Below are 18,439 nucleotides of genomic sequence, written 5' to 3'. Positions count from 1 at the left end.
TTCCTCATTTTGTTATGCTTCAGACAAAATGGATTCAATTAATTTTTTTCTCATCAATCTTCACACAATACTCCAACACTCCAAAAAACAGGTGTTTGGAGTATCATGTGAATGGAATATTTCAGTCTTCTATTTACTTATATAAAGAGAAGTGTGCCTCTCCTAATAATGTCCAGTGAATAGGCACAGGTAGACTCCCATCAATGGCCCTTGAGATGCTTCTACAACTTGATTGAAGTAGGATGCACCAGAGCTCAATTACAAGCGTCATAACAAAGGGTCTGAATACTTATGTAATTTGAGCGTTTTGTAAATGTATAAAAAATAAAAGACTGAAATACTCCAAACACCTGTTTTTGTTGTGGAGTGTTGGAGTATTGTGTGTAGATTGCAGAGAAGAAAAAAATTAAAAAAAAAATAAAAAATAAATAAATAAAAAGTTTCATTTTAAGATGAGTCTGAAACATAACAAAATGCAGATAAATACTTTCCGTATGCACTGTACATGCCATACATGACAAAAAATATTACAAAATCATGGCAAATAATACAATCGATCCCACACAGTACAGATCAAACATCTCCATGCAACAATTCAATTGGTAATACTGTACCTGAGGGCTCATCTTGAAGCTGTTCCTCTGGCTGAAACTCTTCTATGGAGGGAACATCATTTTAAAACTCCACTACTGTTTACAGTACACAGTACACACACTTAGACACAGTCAATTTAGTATCAAGTTCCAATGGACAAAGAATACCTTTAGTAAAGATCAGAAACATTTATCAGCTTAGTGTTAAAGAATTGTAAAAACATTTTTTTTTTTTTTTTTATTGAGACCTGCACAGTTCCTATAACACATTTCATCCAGCAATGGATCTAAATGGAATGTACAGACTTCAGATTTCTGTGGTTCCTCATCTACTCACCCAATACTTCTTCTTGGGGCTCATCTGCCATCTCCTCCTCTACAATATCAAACAATCAAAGTCATATCAACTACATTCAAAAATAAATCAGATATTGCCTACAATATTCTCTTTTACAGACCACGCACAATGAAATGCTCACTGTATTTACTAAAGCAGGGATTGGAAACTGGTGGCCCGCAGGCCGCATGCGGCCCTCTTCTTCGCGCAGTGCGGCCCGCGGATTAATGATCAAATATTAAAATATTGGTTTCACCACATCTGAAATAGATCCTTATTGTAGTGATATGATTCACAGATAGAGGGTGCTTCCTATGTAAAAGTGCAGTGGGCTCGCGCTTGCTTCACTCACTACAGCCAGCGAGGAAGAGAGACAGAGAACTATGGGCGGTTTATAAAGAAAGAGAATCATACCATTTAGGCAATATAGTTAACAGATCATTTTTTCACATATTTCAAAGGCAAACCTATGTGTTTAGTTTGGTTGGAAACAAAATCAGCCTGGGAAAATTACAACTTACTTCGCTGGAACAAGGACCGTTATAGAAAATCATTGCTGCCCACTGCCATAACTATTTACAACAACTCCCCTTTGTGCCGTGAGAGAAAAATCTTATGCTGAGAGACACTGCAGTTTACAACCTCTTTAACAGAGACTATATCCAATTGTATTTATTTTTTAACTTGTATGTATGTATGTATGTATGTATGTATGTATGTATGTATGTATGTATGTATATGTGTGATATATGTTTATATTATTAATTGCTGCTGTAACACCATAATTTCCCTCTGCCATAACAGACCGATAAATATCGGTTAACGTTATCGGCCCTAAAATTCCATATCGGTGCATCTCTATTACTTAACTTAGACTTAACCTAGCGTGTGACTAGTTTGAGTAGAGACAAGTGACAATTTGGGCTCTCACTAGTTCAACTAATTGTAGTTGCTATAAAGGGAACTGCTAAAAGGGCTTCCCATAGCACTTACAGCATCCTGTGTGCGTGTGTACACATGCATGTGAGTAAATATGAATATGCTAACCCGCTTCCTCTGTAAGTTCAGAATCAGGCACAAAGGCCTCCTCTTGAGCCAGATCTTCTGCTGTGTCCTCTGAAAAGAACAGAGATAGTCATTTGCAAGACTATCCTCCTTATTCTTAAGACAATGTTCTGTGTTATGCTACATCCATATGCTACAGTAGACATTTACATTTCAAAACAAATTAGTTGAACTAACCTGTTTGGTCGGCCTCTGCCTCTTCTTCAGAAAACTCTTCACCAACAGACTCTTCATCTGTGGGCAATTCTATGGCATCTTCTATAGGTGCGTCCTTCTCAATAGCTTCAACTGGTTCAGCTTGCTCAACAGCTTGATCTGTTACTGCCTCCTCCTCTGCTGGTGCAACTTCCTCCTCCACGGGCGCGGCCTCCTCCTCCACGGGCGCGGCCTCCTCCTCTACCGGCGCGGCCTCCTCCTCCTCCTCTACCGGCGCGGCCTCCTCCTCCTCTACCGGCGCGGCCTCCTCCTCCTCTACCGGCGCGGCCTCCTCCTCCTCTACCGGCGAGGCCTCCTCCTCCCTCTACCGGGCCTCCTCCTCCTCCCCTCCCCTCCCAGTAGCGGCCTCCTCCTCCTCTACCGGCGCGGCCTCCTCCTCCTCTACCGGCGCGGCCTCCTCCTCCTCTACCGGCGCGGCCTTCTCCTCCACAGGCGCGGCCTCCTCCTCTGGTTCTTCAACAGCTTCATCAGTGGATTCTGCCTCTTCAACCGGTTCTTCCACTGGCTCCTCAACAGCATCAGCCTCTTCAACTGGAGCGGACTCTTCAGTTGCCTCCTCCGCCACTACCTCAGGAGCAGCTTCTACTTCCAACTCCACTGGAGCCGCCTCCACAGCCTCTGCTTCAGGCTCCTCTGTAAGCTCTGGTTCCTCCTCCAGGACTACAGGTTCTTCCTCTGGAACCTCTACCTCCTCTTCAATAATCTCTTGCTCCTCTTCTAGAACCTCAGGCTCATCTTCTACAACTTCTGGCGGCTGCACATCCACTTGTTCAGGTTCCACCACCTCTGGTTCAGGCTCCTCTAATGGCCCTGGCTCTACAATTAGTCATTAAAACATTCAAGTCACAATATTGCATGTCACAATATTACATGCAATTTGAATGTGCAAACATTTGGAACCACAGTTTAAGGAACTTAAAGACCCACAACTATTCTTCATTCACTGCATGAAATTGTACAACAATTTAGAGTATTTTCAGAAGTAAAATGTGTAGTAGTTTAGATTAATACAATTAAATGTGTATATTACTGAGAAACTTGAATGAATTTTGGAAGTGTTCCAGGTTCTTTTAGAAATAAGTCCTCTTCAACCATTTGACATTCCATTACACTTCTCCCCTACCACTGGAATAAGTGTGGTGAGTACACATTAAGTGGAACTCTACTAGTCCAGAGGTTGGTTTTAGTATTACAACCAGCAGAATAAGTAAATGTAGAAAATACACAGAAAAACAATCAGCAACTATGATTTTGTCTATTTCACTTTAAGATCATAACAGAGTTTTCCCCATGAGATACAGCTTTCATTTAGGCAGCTATGCCAAACAGCACGCAATTAAAATAAATAAAATAAGCTCAAAAAAAAAAAAAAAAAAAAAAAAAAAAAAAAAAAAAGTGTCATTAAGCCCGCTCTTCTAAACTAACAAACCTCCCATTTTACACTCACCTGGAACTGCCTCCTCTTCTGTGGGCTGTGTCTCCTCAACAGGTTCTGGCTCAGGCACTATTGGTAAGAATAATGTTATTATTTATAAGTACTATTAGAATAAAACACAAAGAAAGAATTGTTACACAGTTAACCCAAAAGGGGCAGGGGGAAAGAGACGTCATTTGTTTCACCACAGGACCAGTTTGTCAGATAGTTGTGATAAACTAGACTTGCAACATACCAAATGCTGTGCAAGCATGAATTAATTTTATCAGCTTCGTAGTTGCGGCGCACACTCATGTTTAAAGCCTTAGATACAGGGAAAATGATTCTACATGACAGGTGAACACATTGAACACACAATCTTCATGTACATAGTTAATAATAAACTAGATAAGCGCAAGTTCTACTTTGCTGAGTATAACATGTTGCAATCAGCAGCCCAAGGACAAAAGCCAGTGGACAGAAGACCATGCAATAGAAGCATTTGCAGCATTCAAGATATTTGTGCTTGCAGACTTCTGGAACAGGCGACTGCAGAATGAATGCTTTTCTTGACATTGCCACGTCATGTAATTTTCTTTTGACAAACTGCCGTCTATGGGCTGCACTTGGTGAAACCAGATGCAGTTGTATTTGTTCACTGAAATTTATTGAACTACTCTGATGAGCTAGATGGAAAGGCAACAGTGTTACTGTCTGAAGTTGACGACAGCTGGATTGAGTGAGTGCCCCTACAAACTACCAGCTGGCTCATAGAAAAATGAACAGAACGAATATTTGATGTCATCTTTCAATTCACTTCAGTTGTCCATTCTTTTGTTTTCACCAAGTTGTCCCAAAATGGAAATGGCTGCAGTGTTGAGAATACATAAGTTCATATACCCTGGCAGAATTTATGAAATTATTTTGGAAAGCTTTTGGAAAATATGACTGGACATGCAGAAAAACTTACTTTAATTTAGGGGTAGTGGCCAGGTGAATCCATCATCATAATGAGTGTGTGTGCTCTTTTTAAAACAATGATAACTGAAATCACCCAAATGACCCTGATCAAAAGTTTACATAGGCCTACACCCTGGCTCTCAAGGTCAAGTTTCCCTCCTGACATGCTTGTATTCCTGGTGCATTCTATTTGTACTCTTAAATCGTTTTCTCCAGTTATGAGCAGGTAGTTGCAAATGGAACGCATCCTGAATACTTGTACTTGTCAGCTCGTTTAAACCCTCAGTACCACCAAGTTTGAATTTCCAAGATGTCGCTTATTAACAGTAAACAAAAGCCGTAGATATGCACTCTTCACTAGCAGTTCCTAATTGTGATCATGTTTATTCTGTGATCCCTTATGGTTTAATTTGAATCCCATTTAAATAAAAAAGTTACGCATTTTGCCTGATCACTCCAGTTTTCTTAAAACAGTACATTTTACAAATTCAGCCACGGTAAGTAAACGTATGAGTACAGCTGCAAATGGACACCAAATCTGTTTTCCTGTACGATAAAACAGTGCATATGGGTGTCACGTCTGGCAATCTGTGTATCTTAAGTAGTGTACTGTACTGTAGTGTGCCTAATACAGATCAACAGCTACTGTTTGGATAGCTTCTCATGGAAGAGCATCAACTCAAGTCAGAACTTTTAACATGAACAATCTGCCACCTCCACAATTTGGGGACAAAATGTATTCACTTATTCTTTAAACTGGCATTATTCTAGTTACACTATATTTCCTTAAGGTTTTTGTGGACACTTTAGCGTGATATGCTCCCTCAGCATTTGCATCTTTCCACATCCATAACTTTTACCATCAACCAACAAGATATGATAATTGGGTTTAGTTTTATTTCATGACACATTTATTGGATTTGTGGATGTATTATGTCCATAAAATAACCTGGTTTTAAAATTATGATGTACCATCTTACAATTTGAGCGACATACCTTGCTCCACAGGTGCTGCTTGTGCTTCTTCTTTAGCTGGCTCCTCCACAGCAGTAACCTTATCTTTCAGTCCTAAGTGTTGCATAGGTGGGTGTGAATTTTAGTAATGTTATTTACATATTATAGGTTTAAAAGTGTAAGGCAATATTCAATTTTCCCCATTTTAAAAATAGGTGAAATCGGTACAAAACATTGTTATACATTGTTATTATTACATATCAACAACTTATATGACAAGAAATTCTGCTTGATATGGAAATGAAACATGACTATTTTTAGATTACTTATTTCCAACAATGCAAAAAGGCAGGTTTATTGCCTCCCCCATCCCACAAAAAAAAAATCTTAAATAAATTAGAAAATTAATCAATCTTACATTGCAATACCCAACACATTAATATTATAAAGACACAGTTTTGCAAACTACAACTTTAATGAATAATATAAGTCCAACCTTATTTTCAACCTTTGACCACTAAGACAGACTTAATTTACTTTTTGTTCTAGAGCTATATTGTAAAGCTGTGCCTTAAATGTGTAGATGTGAGGGAAAGGATAGGTGATAGGAAATTCAGGTTTCAGGCATACACACGTACTCACACACATACTTCAAATCAGATTCACAGCTAGGTTTCTGTTGTTGAAAGCCACAATGTAACTTTGCTAATAAGTATGACCGTGTTTTTCAAATCCACAAAAAAGGGCTGCAATTTCAGATTCATCAGGTTTATTAACAATCGACAGAATTTTTATCCTTAAATAGTAGTTGATGTAATTAAGTGAGACAAATATATAGTAAACACAGGAGAGAAGATGAAATACTATATTTTGTGTTCATGTCTTATCCTGAAAGATTGCCACAAAAACATTAACTACAAGGAAAATTGCTAATCATTTGATGCTCTGCAAACGGTGTCAAATTTTCCTTATGTTGACAGACATAGGCACATTCCTTTAAGAGTGATTTCCTCATTCATTTCAAGATATTTTTACATCAACACGATGAGCAGCTCCAGCTACAGGTCCTCATCACAGCGCAGATTCATCAGGAACTCACATCTTCTCCTAAACCGAGGACTTGCTTGACTTTTTTTTGGACTTTGAATGCCCCTTACTTGCCACCTTTGACATAGAGACTTTATTCTCCCTCTCTAGGTTCTCTCCCCACTCATCCTCTTCTTTGTTTTGCTTTCTCACCTCTTCCCTCTCGGTCAGGTCATTCCTTTCCTTCTTTGCCCTCTCCTTGGCTTTTTCCATTTCCCTCTCACGCTCATATCCTCCTCTTTTAAACGGGCCTCCACTCTTTCCCAAGCCTTAGCCCGTGTCTCCTCTCTCTTCTGGTCCATTAACTTCTCCTCCTCCTCCTTGGCTAGGATGTTTCTAACCTCAGCAAGTGCCATCTTGGCTATCTTTTTGGCCTCTATACGCTCATGGATGATGGACAGCTGCATTTTCAGAGCTTCTCTCAATCTTGCTCCCACGTCTTTGGCCATAGAGTGGTCTGGGGGGGGGGTGCAAGAACCAAGGACACCAAAAGTGTTGAGATTTACAATACACCAACAACTCACTCAACGTCATTTAAATTTTAGTCAACCACAATATGCCCATTATGTACGGCAAGAAATGCAATCACACAGTGCATCTTTTCAGATTTCCTATGCTTCCTGATTGCCTAGGACATTGTGATAACATTGTACAGGCTAGTGTTTACTCCAAATCTAGCCCCAAAACTGAAAATAAACTAGAGCTGAAATATAGTGAGCTACCAACAACACCCGCTTGATGGAAAACTTTAACATCATTAACATCAAAGACCTTTATTTACAATGACTGGTCACTTCATATGAGTGACCGCTTGGGACTAACCTAACTTCCATATAATAAGCTAGAAACAAACAATTCATTCTTTAGCAAATTCTCCATAACTTTATACTCTATGTATATCTGAAATACCCATTTCACAAAAGGTCACACTACCTGACAGGTTGCAACTTAGTGACTATAGCTAATAAGTTACCAAAGTTAAAGGTTTTTTACTTTTGTTGGAAGTTAATGACATAATAGACAGGCAATACCAGCAAATAAACATTTGCCATGGTATGAAACTTCAAATAAAACTGAATTGTCGATTAAAATATTGTTAAGACACAGAAAACTATATCCACACACTGAGAAACCCATCAAGAGATGCAAAAACAAGCAAACCCTACATGCAGCTAGTGTACACCAACTGGAACCAATCTTAGTTAGGCAAGCTCAACCTTCAAAGTAGCAAGGCACAAAAAGTACTGAAAACTACTTTCAGTGTATCCAGGACAAGTACCTCGTTTGCCTTGTTTCTTGGCTAGGTCTCCTGGTTCATCTAATAGTGAAAAGATAGTTGTTTGACAGTTTTGAGAACTCCGACCACTACATTACAACTATAATACATACATGGCTTAAAACAAACATGTTTATGTTAAAACAAACATGGAGTAAATATCAGCTTTGACAAGTTATACTATATGCTTAAAGGAACATATCAACATTACAGGAAATGGCTTATTCGCAGTCTCCACCTAGAGTTGGATAAGATTATACCCTTCTCGTGTCTGTGCGTGCAGTAACTCAGTTGGACACACCCATCGTCTGGCTAGCTTAAAAAAAAAAAAAAAAAAAAAAAAAAAAAAAATAGCAGCCTATAGCTCCCCAAAGTGACAAAAGAACTCAATTTTCCTATACATGTTGTGATGGTATAGTTACAATGTGTACAAATACTAATATAAAATGAGACCCAGCGATTTTCTAAGCATATACATACTTGGACCTATATTCCCATTCAGGCAAAGCACAGCTACTGTCCACCTCAATGAACTACGGTGGGTGCATCATACCAAAGTCCTTTTAGGCAAGTCCCTCCACTCGGCAGCCATATTGCAACGCACTTTGGACACTTATCGGACATCTATTTTGGGCAGAACCGTGTGTGTACTTCACGACATCAACCTCATAGCACATAATGACTGGCATCAAGAGGACTCACTCACTGCTAGGTTGCTCTTGGTTAAGGTAATGTCCTGAGGAGTTTTGTTGTGCTTGCCGCCGGGCTCAGCGCAAAATACCATATGATTTACAGCATCGCTGTCAAAATTCAACATGGCTGAACTGTGGCAAAATGCTGCTTGCACTAACTACGTTTTGCTTGGTGCAGCAGTAATGTGTTTCATAGTGCAGTGCTGCCGTTTGCATATGCAATGTGAACCTTGCTTCAGAGAATGTCTAATAAGGGGAGAACTTTCACTCTCTGTAAAATTCCGGTTTCTGAACTGGTTGCCGTTTCACTCTGGTTCCATGTGGTGGTGCTCACAGGGGAGTGCAGAATGATTGGAGGTCTATGGAGCTGTACCCCTTAAAATCCACTTTTCTTAAGAAAAGTTTTTGTCTAGTAATTTGAGTGTTGCATTCGAAAGGGGAGGCAAAGAAAATACTCACTGCTGAGTATTATATTTTTTAAAGACACTTATTTGTTCTAAAAAGCCTTTCAAAAATGTCAGTGGTGTCATTCATTAGCAGAATGCTAGTGTGTTAAGGGCAACAACAACCCAATCTGTAAGAAATCAAAAGGACATAAGTACTCATTCATTAAACTTTCGACCTATAATCCGTATTGAACTTGCAGAAACTACAATAAAATCTGCGATTTTTCAACGACAATCAAGTGAGAGATAAATTTAGCCATCTAGCTCCATAGACCCCCATTCATTTTTTTCATTCATTCAGCTTTTGTTTGCACCTCCAACAGTAGGGCCCTATGAAATCCGTTTTATTATTTTCCAAATTCCGTTTTTTCAGATTTCTTTTTTTTTTTTTCTCGCCTTCACTCAATGACTGACACAATTCAGCCTTTTAAATATTCAGCAAAGCCAATCATTCAAAATTCTCCAACATTTAGCCAAACATTCAACATTTCTGCGCAAAAAACAAACAGTTAGGGCCTAGGGCCTTCATAACTTCAACTAAATGGCCATAACTAGGCTGCAAGTTTAGATCTCAATAAAAGGGCACTTTGTAACTCAGAATGTCCCACTACTTAAATGTAGCCTACATTTTTGTAGATTCTTGTTTCATTTTAAATATGTGTTGCTTTCTAGAGCATTTAGCCTACCATCGTTAGCACACATCTCCACTGAAGGATGGCTACATGATGGTAAGGTGCTTGTTGTTGCGCTCTCTTGTCGGTGAGAATCTTTTGCAGCACTTTTTGAATGGTGGGTGTGTGCGTCTGCTTGAGGTTGCTGACAATCGTGTCTGGGAATGGGACTGCTTGCAAGGTTTCAAGAAACTGACATAGTGGTCATCTTCTGCACACATTTCAACAATCTTCCACAAACTCACGTCTTGCATCTACTGATTTTGTAATGGTCTTTGCTGGAGGTATTTGCCCGCAGTGGATTTAGCTTTGTTAAGTTGCCCTTTTGATTTCTATGGTCACTATACATGTGTATTTGCGAGTCAGGTCAATAATGTGTTGCTAACTTGCAAACTAGTTGTTTTCAGACTCATAGTAGTCATTGGTATTGTTTAGCCCCATTATCTAGCAATCAAGCCGTTTAGTCTTTTGCCACCGTTGTCGGGATCGCTTATTTTTCTTTGTCACGCACCAATCAACAAACTCAACGCACGTGAATATTTGAGATCTAATTACTAGGCTGCGGAACGCGTTTAACTAATGTCCCGGTCACGGTTTAAGCAGAGACCTTATATGCTTTTTGTTTTAAAGTAAACTGAAATAAAAGTAAAGCAAGTAGAAAAAACGCCCGTTTATTTAATGTGTCAACAGAATATCTGCAAATTCCGTACAATACCGTGTTCATAAGAGAATTCCGTTTTGATGTGTAGATTCCGTGATTCCGCATTGCGCAAATCATAGGGCCCTAAATCATTGGTATACCTGTAACTGTCCACAAATATTCACAAATGCCTGTGTTTGTGTGAATCAATGGAGGCAGAGGAGGAGTTACTGCATGCACAAAGACAAATAGGGTATGCATCATCTTATCTAGTGGATGGCGAATAAGCTATAACTTCTCAAAATGTCATGTTTCTTTAATAGACCTGGTTTTGAAACAGTTATTTTGAACGGCAAAAAATAAGGCTGTCCATCCTACTCTACTCATTGATTATCATTGTAATAAATAAACAAGTTATCAATATAAATGCAAAGAATGGCTAAACATGTAAACATAGCAAAGACTAACACACAGCCATTAACTACGTTCTGGTTTGTGAATCTTTGACCCAGCATCTGGACTACCTTTAGTGCATATTTCAGAATTCTGAACTTGGAAAAGGGTCAGATATAAAAGTCTTCATTATATTAAAATGTTGTTTCATCACATATAATAGTTGACAGCAACAGTTCAATCTCCATCTTATAGGGAAATTACTTGTAGCCAATACCTAACTTTATTTCTCAAGAGTTCCTCTATCTGGAGAGGCAAGAAGCTACAGTCCGAGTTTCCAATAGCAGAAAAAAAGTCTCAGTCCTAGCTGTTCAGTCTGTATGTGAGCTCAATACACAGACAAAAGGGTTTCTGCACAGTCCTGGATCTACAAACGGGAAACAACATGGCTCCAGCAAACACAACACTTCAGGAGCACGGAAGGAATTGTTGTAATTTTGTTGGGTGTTGAGCTCAAATACAGACAACCCTTTGCCAGATTAGCAAACTATGCCTTTAAGTAAGCAATACCTCTTTACATTAATGATGTAATTGACAAAGAGGCCTTTAAGGTACAGCTACATGTCAGTGAAGCAAAGTTCTGTCTTACATATTAGCAAAAAAGGTTTGGGAAAGTTGCATCTATGCAACTTAAGAGTGAATTTCATAGGCAGCACTCAGTCAGATTGGTTGTCGCCACCTCTGACGGTTGTAAAATTGGAGTGGGCCACCATGACTAAAATGTAGCGGGCATATAAGTATAACCTTAAATTCATTAGATTAAAGTACTCACAAATCAAGAGATAAACTGTCTCGAAATAATATTCCAGGGTAAATTCTAGGCCAGCTAGGTTTATTGCAGATCAACAATATCAGTCTATGAAATGCAGCAGCAACAAAAATGGTTTACTTAAAGCCTAGGTTAGTCATTTGCAAGTAAGCATCACATTTAGAAGACAGATGGTCTTTGTTTCTTAATGTTTGTTAACTGCACATAGGCTAATTGTACTGTAACCTGTTGGCTGCATGGTTAAGCCTTGCACTGACCTAGGATCGAACTCTCATACTAGCAAGAAGGACAAAAACCATTCAGCACACCGTAGCACAACTCTAGCTAGCTATTGTTAAATAATCGTCCCGTCATCTTAACCCATCATGGTTGACTAGTGTCTTAAGGTTTAGCCTTATTTTGGACATTCTGGTTAGGTATTAACAATAATACATTGCATTTATACTGCACTTTTTAAGGCACCCAAAGTGCTTAACAGTGAAGTTGGAGCCTCACCAAGTTCTCCCTTTCATAAAAAAGTAGATGTAATAATAAACAATAAATAAATAAATAAATAAATAAATAAATAAAACTAAAGCACTGAATGAACAAGCTTACATTGTTCCAACACTCTTAAGTTACTGTGTGAACAAATATGTCAACATCCCTGTACATTGAAACAAAAGGGGACTGTGTACCAAGTCCTATTACCTGCCCAAGAGCAAAATATCTGTACATGCTCATTAGTCCTGATAAAAAGGGAAGGAAAGATGAACGTCCCCTTAACAAGTACTCTTTCCATCTATGAGAGATCTTGCATCACAACCCAGGTTTATCTGATGGAGGACAACGATATCATACCAGTTTTAGACAAGAGAATTATTCACCATCTATATCTAATATATTGCAGGTGACTAAGAGCAGCTGTTGGCCGTTACAGAGATCTGGGGTTCAGGGGAGAAGACTTTATATTGGATTTCTTTGGACTGGATTAATGCCAATATTTTACACAGTACATTTAATGAAGTCAGATAAAGAACTTTTTTTCCCACTCTCAATGACCTGAGCAGAACTACAAAGGATCTTAAATCTGGCTTCTTCCTGAAAATGTAACTATAATATTTTATAGATAAAAATAGAATTAAATTGATAGAAACCATTTTCAACTACACTCCATCTTTAGTGATGCTGTCAATCTGCGGTTCATTTTTGTATTATTTTCTGAACTGGCCCCAAACTAGAGTATGGCTTCATTTAAAAAAAAAAAAAAAAAAAAAAAAAAAAAAAAAAAACACAACCATACGGACTCAACACTTCACAGAGATAAATGAAACATCACACTTAAAGCAAATATATAGAGGATTCCACATAATGAGACCAAAACACATTTCTATCATCTTATACTTTCTCTAGCATTCTCTCTCTGAAGTGCTTTGGTGTGAGGAGTGATATGGTGGGCTGGTCAGTTTAATCCACTGTCCAAATAGAACTTGGAAATGGATAAATCAATCAATAAAAACCCATCTTGTCTTGACTGGTCTTACGACAAAAGAATAACTAAGGTATGATTTTTACACACATTGTGTAGAAATTGCATTGGTCTTCCTACGTCACTTCCGGGAATCATATTCTACATTCTTTTCCTCTTTATATGTTCATTTTGTTACTGAAAATGCCATTTGTTGTTACTTGAAGATGCCACTTGTAATTTAAGCTGTCCTGAAAAAGGAAATATCAATAATTTCGTTACTGATTTTGAAGGCCTAAAATGACACACGTCTTTTGGCCCTGAACCCCTTCGGTCTGTGACGTGCCAGCAACATCCTCCACCGTCGCCTCAGCCTCCTCGTCCTCTAGCGTCTCAAAGGGACTCATTACATCATAAAGGAAGGTGAAGAAGCCTTGAAACCAATCAGAGCCTTCTTCGGCTAAAATATCGAAGACCTCCTCGAGGGAGTCTGAGTTTTCTTTGCTGCCATCTTTGGTCAGCCCTATGCACACACACGCAAACATACACACACAGAGGAAAAACAGGAAAAGGGGCAGGAGAAATATGAGAGAGAGAGAGAGAGAGAGAGAGAGAGAGAGAGAGAGAGAGAGAGAGAGAGAGAGAGAGAGAGAGAGAGAGAGAGAGAGAGAGAGAGAGAGAGAGAGAGAGAGAGAGAGAGAGAAAGAAAGAAAAGGGAAAACAGTAGAGGAACAGAGATAGGGTGGACATTTTTAAGTAAGGTTGCAATAAGGAAATGACTGATGCCTAAATAGGATAATAGGCCCAGTTACGAGGACAAGGGAGTAAGGGAACATGCCAGGCACTGCTACACATTCCTTTGGGTTCAAATCGTACTATACTCCTGGATGTAATAATGCTGTGCACAATATACAAGAAATATGATTACTATAGCTACAAGACTAATTCTCTATAAATCTCTAGAATTTCTGAATACAGCAAAATTACATCCCAACACTTGTTTTAAACTGCACCCTAATGTTTTTTTGTTGTTGTTGACGGTTCAATTGTTGCATTGAATCCACTTGGTCCTAACAGAATGGCATTTGGACAAATATTCATTTAATGTCATGCTCATGCACCAAATCATACAGACTGTTTGAAATCAAGATTGAGGTAAAGTGCCAGGGTACATAAGTAAACCAAACTCAGTATCAGTCATGCAAAATCATGCCCAGGTATATCACATAAAAGAAGAAAATCTGCACATTGATTCAACTTGCCTAGCAGCACTTTAGCGTCCTCCACATCAAAGTCACCATCACCATCAGCATCATAGGAAACAAGTTTGCCTATAAGTGATTGGACATGAATTTAGTGTCTCCACGTCATTATACACTTCATGTGAGCTTCAATTGTTGTACATGTGAAGATGTTTGATGGGTATACATATAATGGTACCATAATGGCAATATAATGGTACCATCATCTCAACAATCTTGTCTTACCAAATAACAATTATCATTTGGACACTTAAACAAGGATTAGTATCTTGAACATGGATGTGTGATTGGGTTATTTAATGGGTTCAAAGGGGAAATAACATTTGTTTGACACATAATGACTGAACAATTGATGTAGCAACTAGCCTAGCCCACATCTAGCCATATTACTGACTCATCACATATTTTTTCTATTTTGAAATATTTTTTGTTAGAGAAGAGCTAGGAGAGTATGTAGCCTAATATCTATTTATTTATGTATTTATTTTTCACGTATTGACTGCAAAATTCTTTGATATGATTTCTTGTTTCTTGTCATTTTCGTTTTCAAGACAAAAAAAATAAGCCAACACAAATGTTGAGATGTCTGAAAAAAACCATCATTCTCTAATTTGCCGTTACAATGATGTGAAAACAAGAGAAACTATGTGGAGAATGATATGAAAGACATGAATTAGTGTCAGAAGTGACATAATGCAAAACACCCACCATTAACATCAGATGCGTGACTGTTAGCTAGCCGTCAGACACTTTGAAGGTGCTACATGTAGTTCATGTTAAGTTTAATATTAGTTTATAACATTCAGAAAATGACCTAGAGATAGCAACAGAATGTGAAAAATTTCAATTTTGACTGGTCTGTGTTGACCAGATATCCACTACGCAAATCAACTAGCGCTGTGCCAGTTCTGTTGTAATTCCACTTTGGGCCACATGAGGCACTGTATTAGATACAACAGAAGTCAATGGAAAAGTGCCACAATCTTAACGGTGCATTTAAGACAACTCAGATCCTACACATAGGCCCATTGAGGAGTTGGTGACATCAAGTTAAATTGTAGGTAACTTTTTTTCCACATTCACTTTGCACTTGAAATTAGCACATTATTTAGATAGCCCTATCAATTTGACTCATTCTGTCCTCAATAATAAACTGTGTGAAATTGTGTGCATCTTTCGTGTTGGCTTTGCTTTGACAAGAGTGAGAACTAAAAAAATAATTAAATTGTAGTTAAAGGAAGAGGAATGCCAATGGGCACTTTGCACGTACGGCTTGTTTGTTTCTGGTGGAGCCAGGTGTGTTTGAACCTGCCGCTATTATTAATGTAATTAGTGTCTACACGGACCCGGTTGGGTGTTTCGACTAGTAAACCAGCATGTTACGATAAAGAAAGATTTATGAGAGTTAAAATTATTATTATTAGCAAACAAGATATTCAGTGTCTGAGTGAAGATGTTAGGAGCCGAATATAACAGAAGATGCCGTTACAACACAGTTAACGCTCCACCAAGTGTCTCTTAAGATGCTACATGTTAATTATGATGCTAACCAGCTATCATCAGTTCAGTCTCTGTCTCATTACCACTTCTATTTCAAAAGGCAATAGCGAGCAAGCGCATTGGTTAACATGAATGGTTAGCCTAATAGCGAGGAAAACAGCCTGAGTGCTTAAATCAGGACCTGCATGGATTTAATTGATCTGATGACACTAGGGTCACCAATTTCAATGTTAATGGAGAGACTAGTGGTCACCTAGATATATTTCGATCAGAAATGTTTTCAGGTCACATGTAGCCGTCAACCATCTTGGCCAAATATCGAGAACATCGGCAAAGGGGGTGGAGGTAGGTAGTAAGGCACTGTCTTGAATCTGCTTGGAGCCAGTGATGGACAAGCTACTTACAAAATGTAGAAACATTCTGAAATTCTGCAATTTTTCTTATAGATCTCAGTTTCTTGTGGTCACAGAGTACTGTCAGTACGAAAACAAATAAAAACAATTGGTAAAGCAGCCAAGCAGCGACAGCGCTACACTCTGGAGGCATGAACATGGGGGCTCATGAAGATGCCTCCATAGTGTAACACTGTAGCTGCCTGGACGCTCTAACTGTTGGCTGCAGCAAGAGTTTTCAGGGGTTTTTTCCCACGGACCGACAGTACTCCCGATCTCAGGAATCGGAGATCTATGAAAAATCGTCGAAATTCTCCTTTAAAAGTAGCTTACAGTAGCTTGTAGCTTAGCTCACTACATTTTGCCCATCACTGCTTGGAGTGTGCAGTATGAAATCATTAACCACCCAAGACAAAATGGCATAGAGCATATGGGTGCATACCATACCATGTATTGTGACAATTTACATGAGCTAACCCTGACAAAACAGATTAAAAGGTCCAGAGGAAATACTCCATTATTTACAAACAGTGGTGATATGAAGGTTTGGGAATCGTGATAATGGATTTGACTGTTTGGACAAACATCATCATACCTTTTAAAACCTCTGAAAGATTATGGTGAAAGTCCTTTGCCTTGGCTGCATGCACAATTAACACCAACGGTTACAAGAAAACATATACAATTCAGAGAAAATTAACAGTTGTATGCTGGATTGATTTTTACACAGAATAGGAAATCACACATACAATGTTGAAGAGCTCAAACATAGTCATCCCCAAATGATCACAAAGTCTAACATTGAGGGCAGAACTTACCAATGACGCCTTGATAGTCAACCAGGTCAAAGTAGACAACTGCTACTGAGGTCCAGACACCAAGGAGAGCCAACACCATGAACCAGGTAAAGAACGAGGTAGCCCCCGCTCCATCTGACTTCTTCCCATTCTTGTTCGCCTGCTGCTTAGCCTCTGGTCCTAGTAAATAACATAATTTTGGCACATCACATGAGTTTCTACCATAAAATAGAAGGTACGGGTCCCCAAAAACATACAACTTCCATGCAAACCACCAGCAAAGAGTGATCACCATGTCAAATACAATGTTCATCTGCAGAATCCTTCAGTTAGTTGCACTTCCAAATGGAAACCATGCAAAGCTGTGACAAGACACACAACTGAAGCTAAGCAAGGTCAGTCAGTCACCCCACCCCTCCCTCTCTCTCTCTTTTTCAACCATGCACACACAAAGGCTAAAGAGTGTAGCTATTCTTGGTACTGCTGACACTCTACATAAACTATGACATAAATACTTTGTATCTCAGAGGTAGTGGCTTAGAATGAAATGAACAGGTGTTGAGCCCATTGTCATCTCTAGGTCAAACCTTTAACTTGAGTCTGTGTCCTCATCACCATACATAGCCTATGTGCAGACACACATGCACGCTACCTGCCAATTAACAACCTGGGTCCTGACAATACTTTACAACAGTCGACAGCCACCTTGTAATTATTTGGGTCATTATGAAAATAACTTTCATTGAAGATTTTGGACTTTACATCGTCATCTAAACTACACTTTCTCCCAACAATGCTGACACTAACAATAGACCACTGTAGCCTCAGTCATTCCAACCCTTACACACGTCACATACATCTCCGCACCTCATTCACACTGATCTACCTGTATCCTCAATCAATTCAGTCACTTCAACCTTCGGCTCACCCATCCTTGCAGTCAGAAGCACAGGAAATGGGGGGAAAGAGTTACTGGTATCGTTACTGCCCCAAACCCCTGTGCAACAACAGCTGCCCCAGTCTTTTTGTTCACAGTAAAAGCAGGCAAACTTGATACGGGAACCTTGCTGACCAATGGATTATTTTTAGAGCTGCCAACTTGACGGGCTAGAATACATTCAGCCGCTCATATGCAATGAGCACTAATGCCAGACCAAGCCCAAAGCAAAGTTCTTAGCTCCTGATAGGCTGGCATGGGAGATGAAGGTGGGGGTAACACTTGTCTAAAACTAGTCTTAATCACATTACAGAGAGGGCATACAACATTTAAATTTCAAAAGAACTAAGAGCATCTGCACTGTAGTTTCAACAATGCACCAAACAGACCAGATAAGAACATGAGAGGCACGTCTATCTGAGAAGAATTTAACCAAGCTGTGCTCTTACATTGATTTATCATTCAATGTTTTAACAATTAGCCTAGACCCTCACTCTAAGAATAGTTAGATAATTGCATAATAATGCTTATA

General features: G+C 39.0%; 1 protein-coding gene and 1 pseudogene across 1 annotated transcript; both read right to left on the bottom strand.

Annotated features, from left to right (window-relative positions):
• Positions 1-2,000: 2,000 nt before the first annotated feature.
• Positions 2,001-18,050, bottom strand: asph (aspartate beta-hydroxylase). The gene is made up of 8 exons (XM_048262339.1): positions 17,857-18,050; positions 16,992-17,150; positions 16,769-16,813; positions 14,282-14,350; positions 5,582-5,653; positions 3,659-3,715; positions 2,559-3,027; positions 2,001-2,046 (listed from the first exon to the last, which is right to left on the bottom strand). The coding sequence occupies exons 1-8, from the start codon at positions 17,900-17,902 to the stop codon at positions 2,001-2,003; spliced, it is 963 nt and encodes a 320-aa protein (XP_048118296.1). The 5' UTR covers positions 17,903-18,050.
• On the bottom strand, positions 6,292-13,489 carry LOC125296452 (annotated as a pseudogene).
• Positions 18,051-18,439: the final 389 nt, after the last annotated feature.

The sequence above is a fragment of the Alosa alosa genome, chromosome 1, assembly GCF_017589495.1.
Source record: "Alosa alosa isolate M-15738 ecotype Scorff River chromosome 1, AALO_Geno_1.1, whole genome shotgun sequence".
Lineage (NCBI taxonomy): Eukaryota > Metazoa > Chordata > Actinopteri > Clupeiformes > Clupeidae > Alosa > Alosa alosa.
The sequence above is the reverse complement of the archived record's forward strand: the minus strand, read 5'-3'. Positions and strand labels throughout refer to the sequence as shown.

Excerpts from the sequence above, each read along its gene's own strand:
- asph (XM_048262339.1), bottom strand. The coding sequence starts at position 17,902 with ATGGGTGAGCCGAAGGTTGAAGTGACTGAATTGATTGAGGATACAG. Across the intron at positions 17,151-17,856 it reads TGAATTGATTGAGGATACAG|GACCAGAGGCTAAGCAGCAG; the intron begins GTAGATCAGTGT and ends GTTATTTACTAG. Across the intron at positions 16,814-16,991 it reads TGACTATCAAGGCGTCATTG|CCAAGGCAAAGGACTTTCAC; the intron begins GTAAGTTCTGCC and ends TTGTGCATGCAG.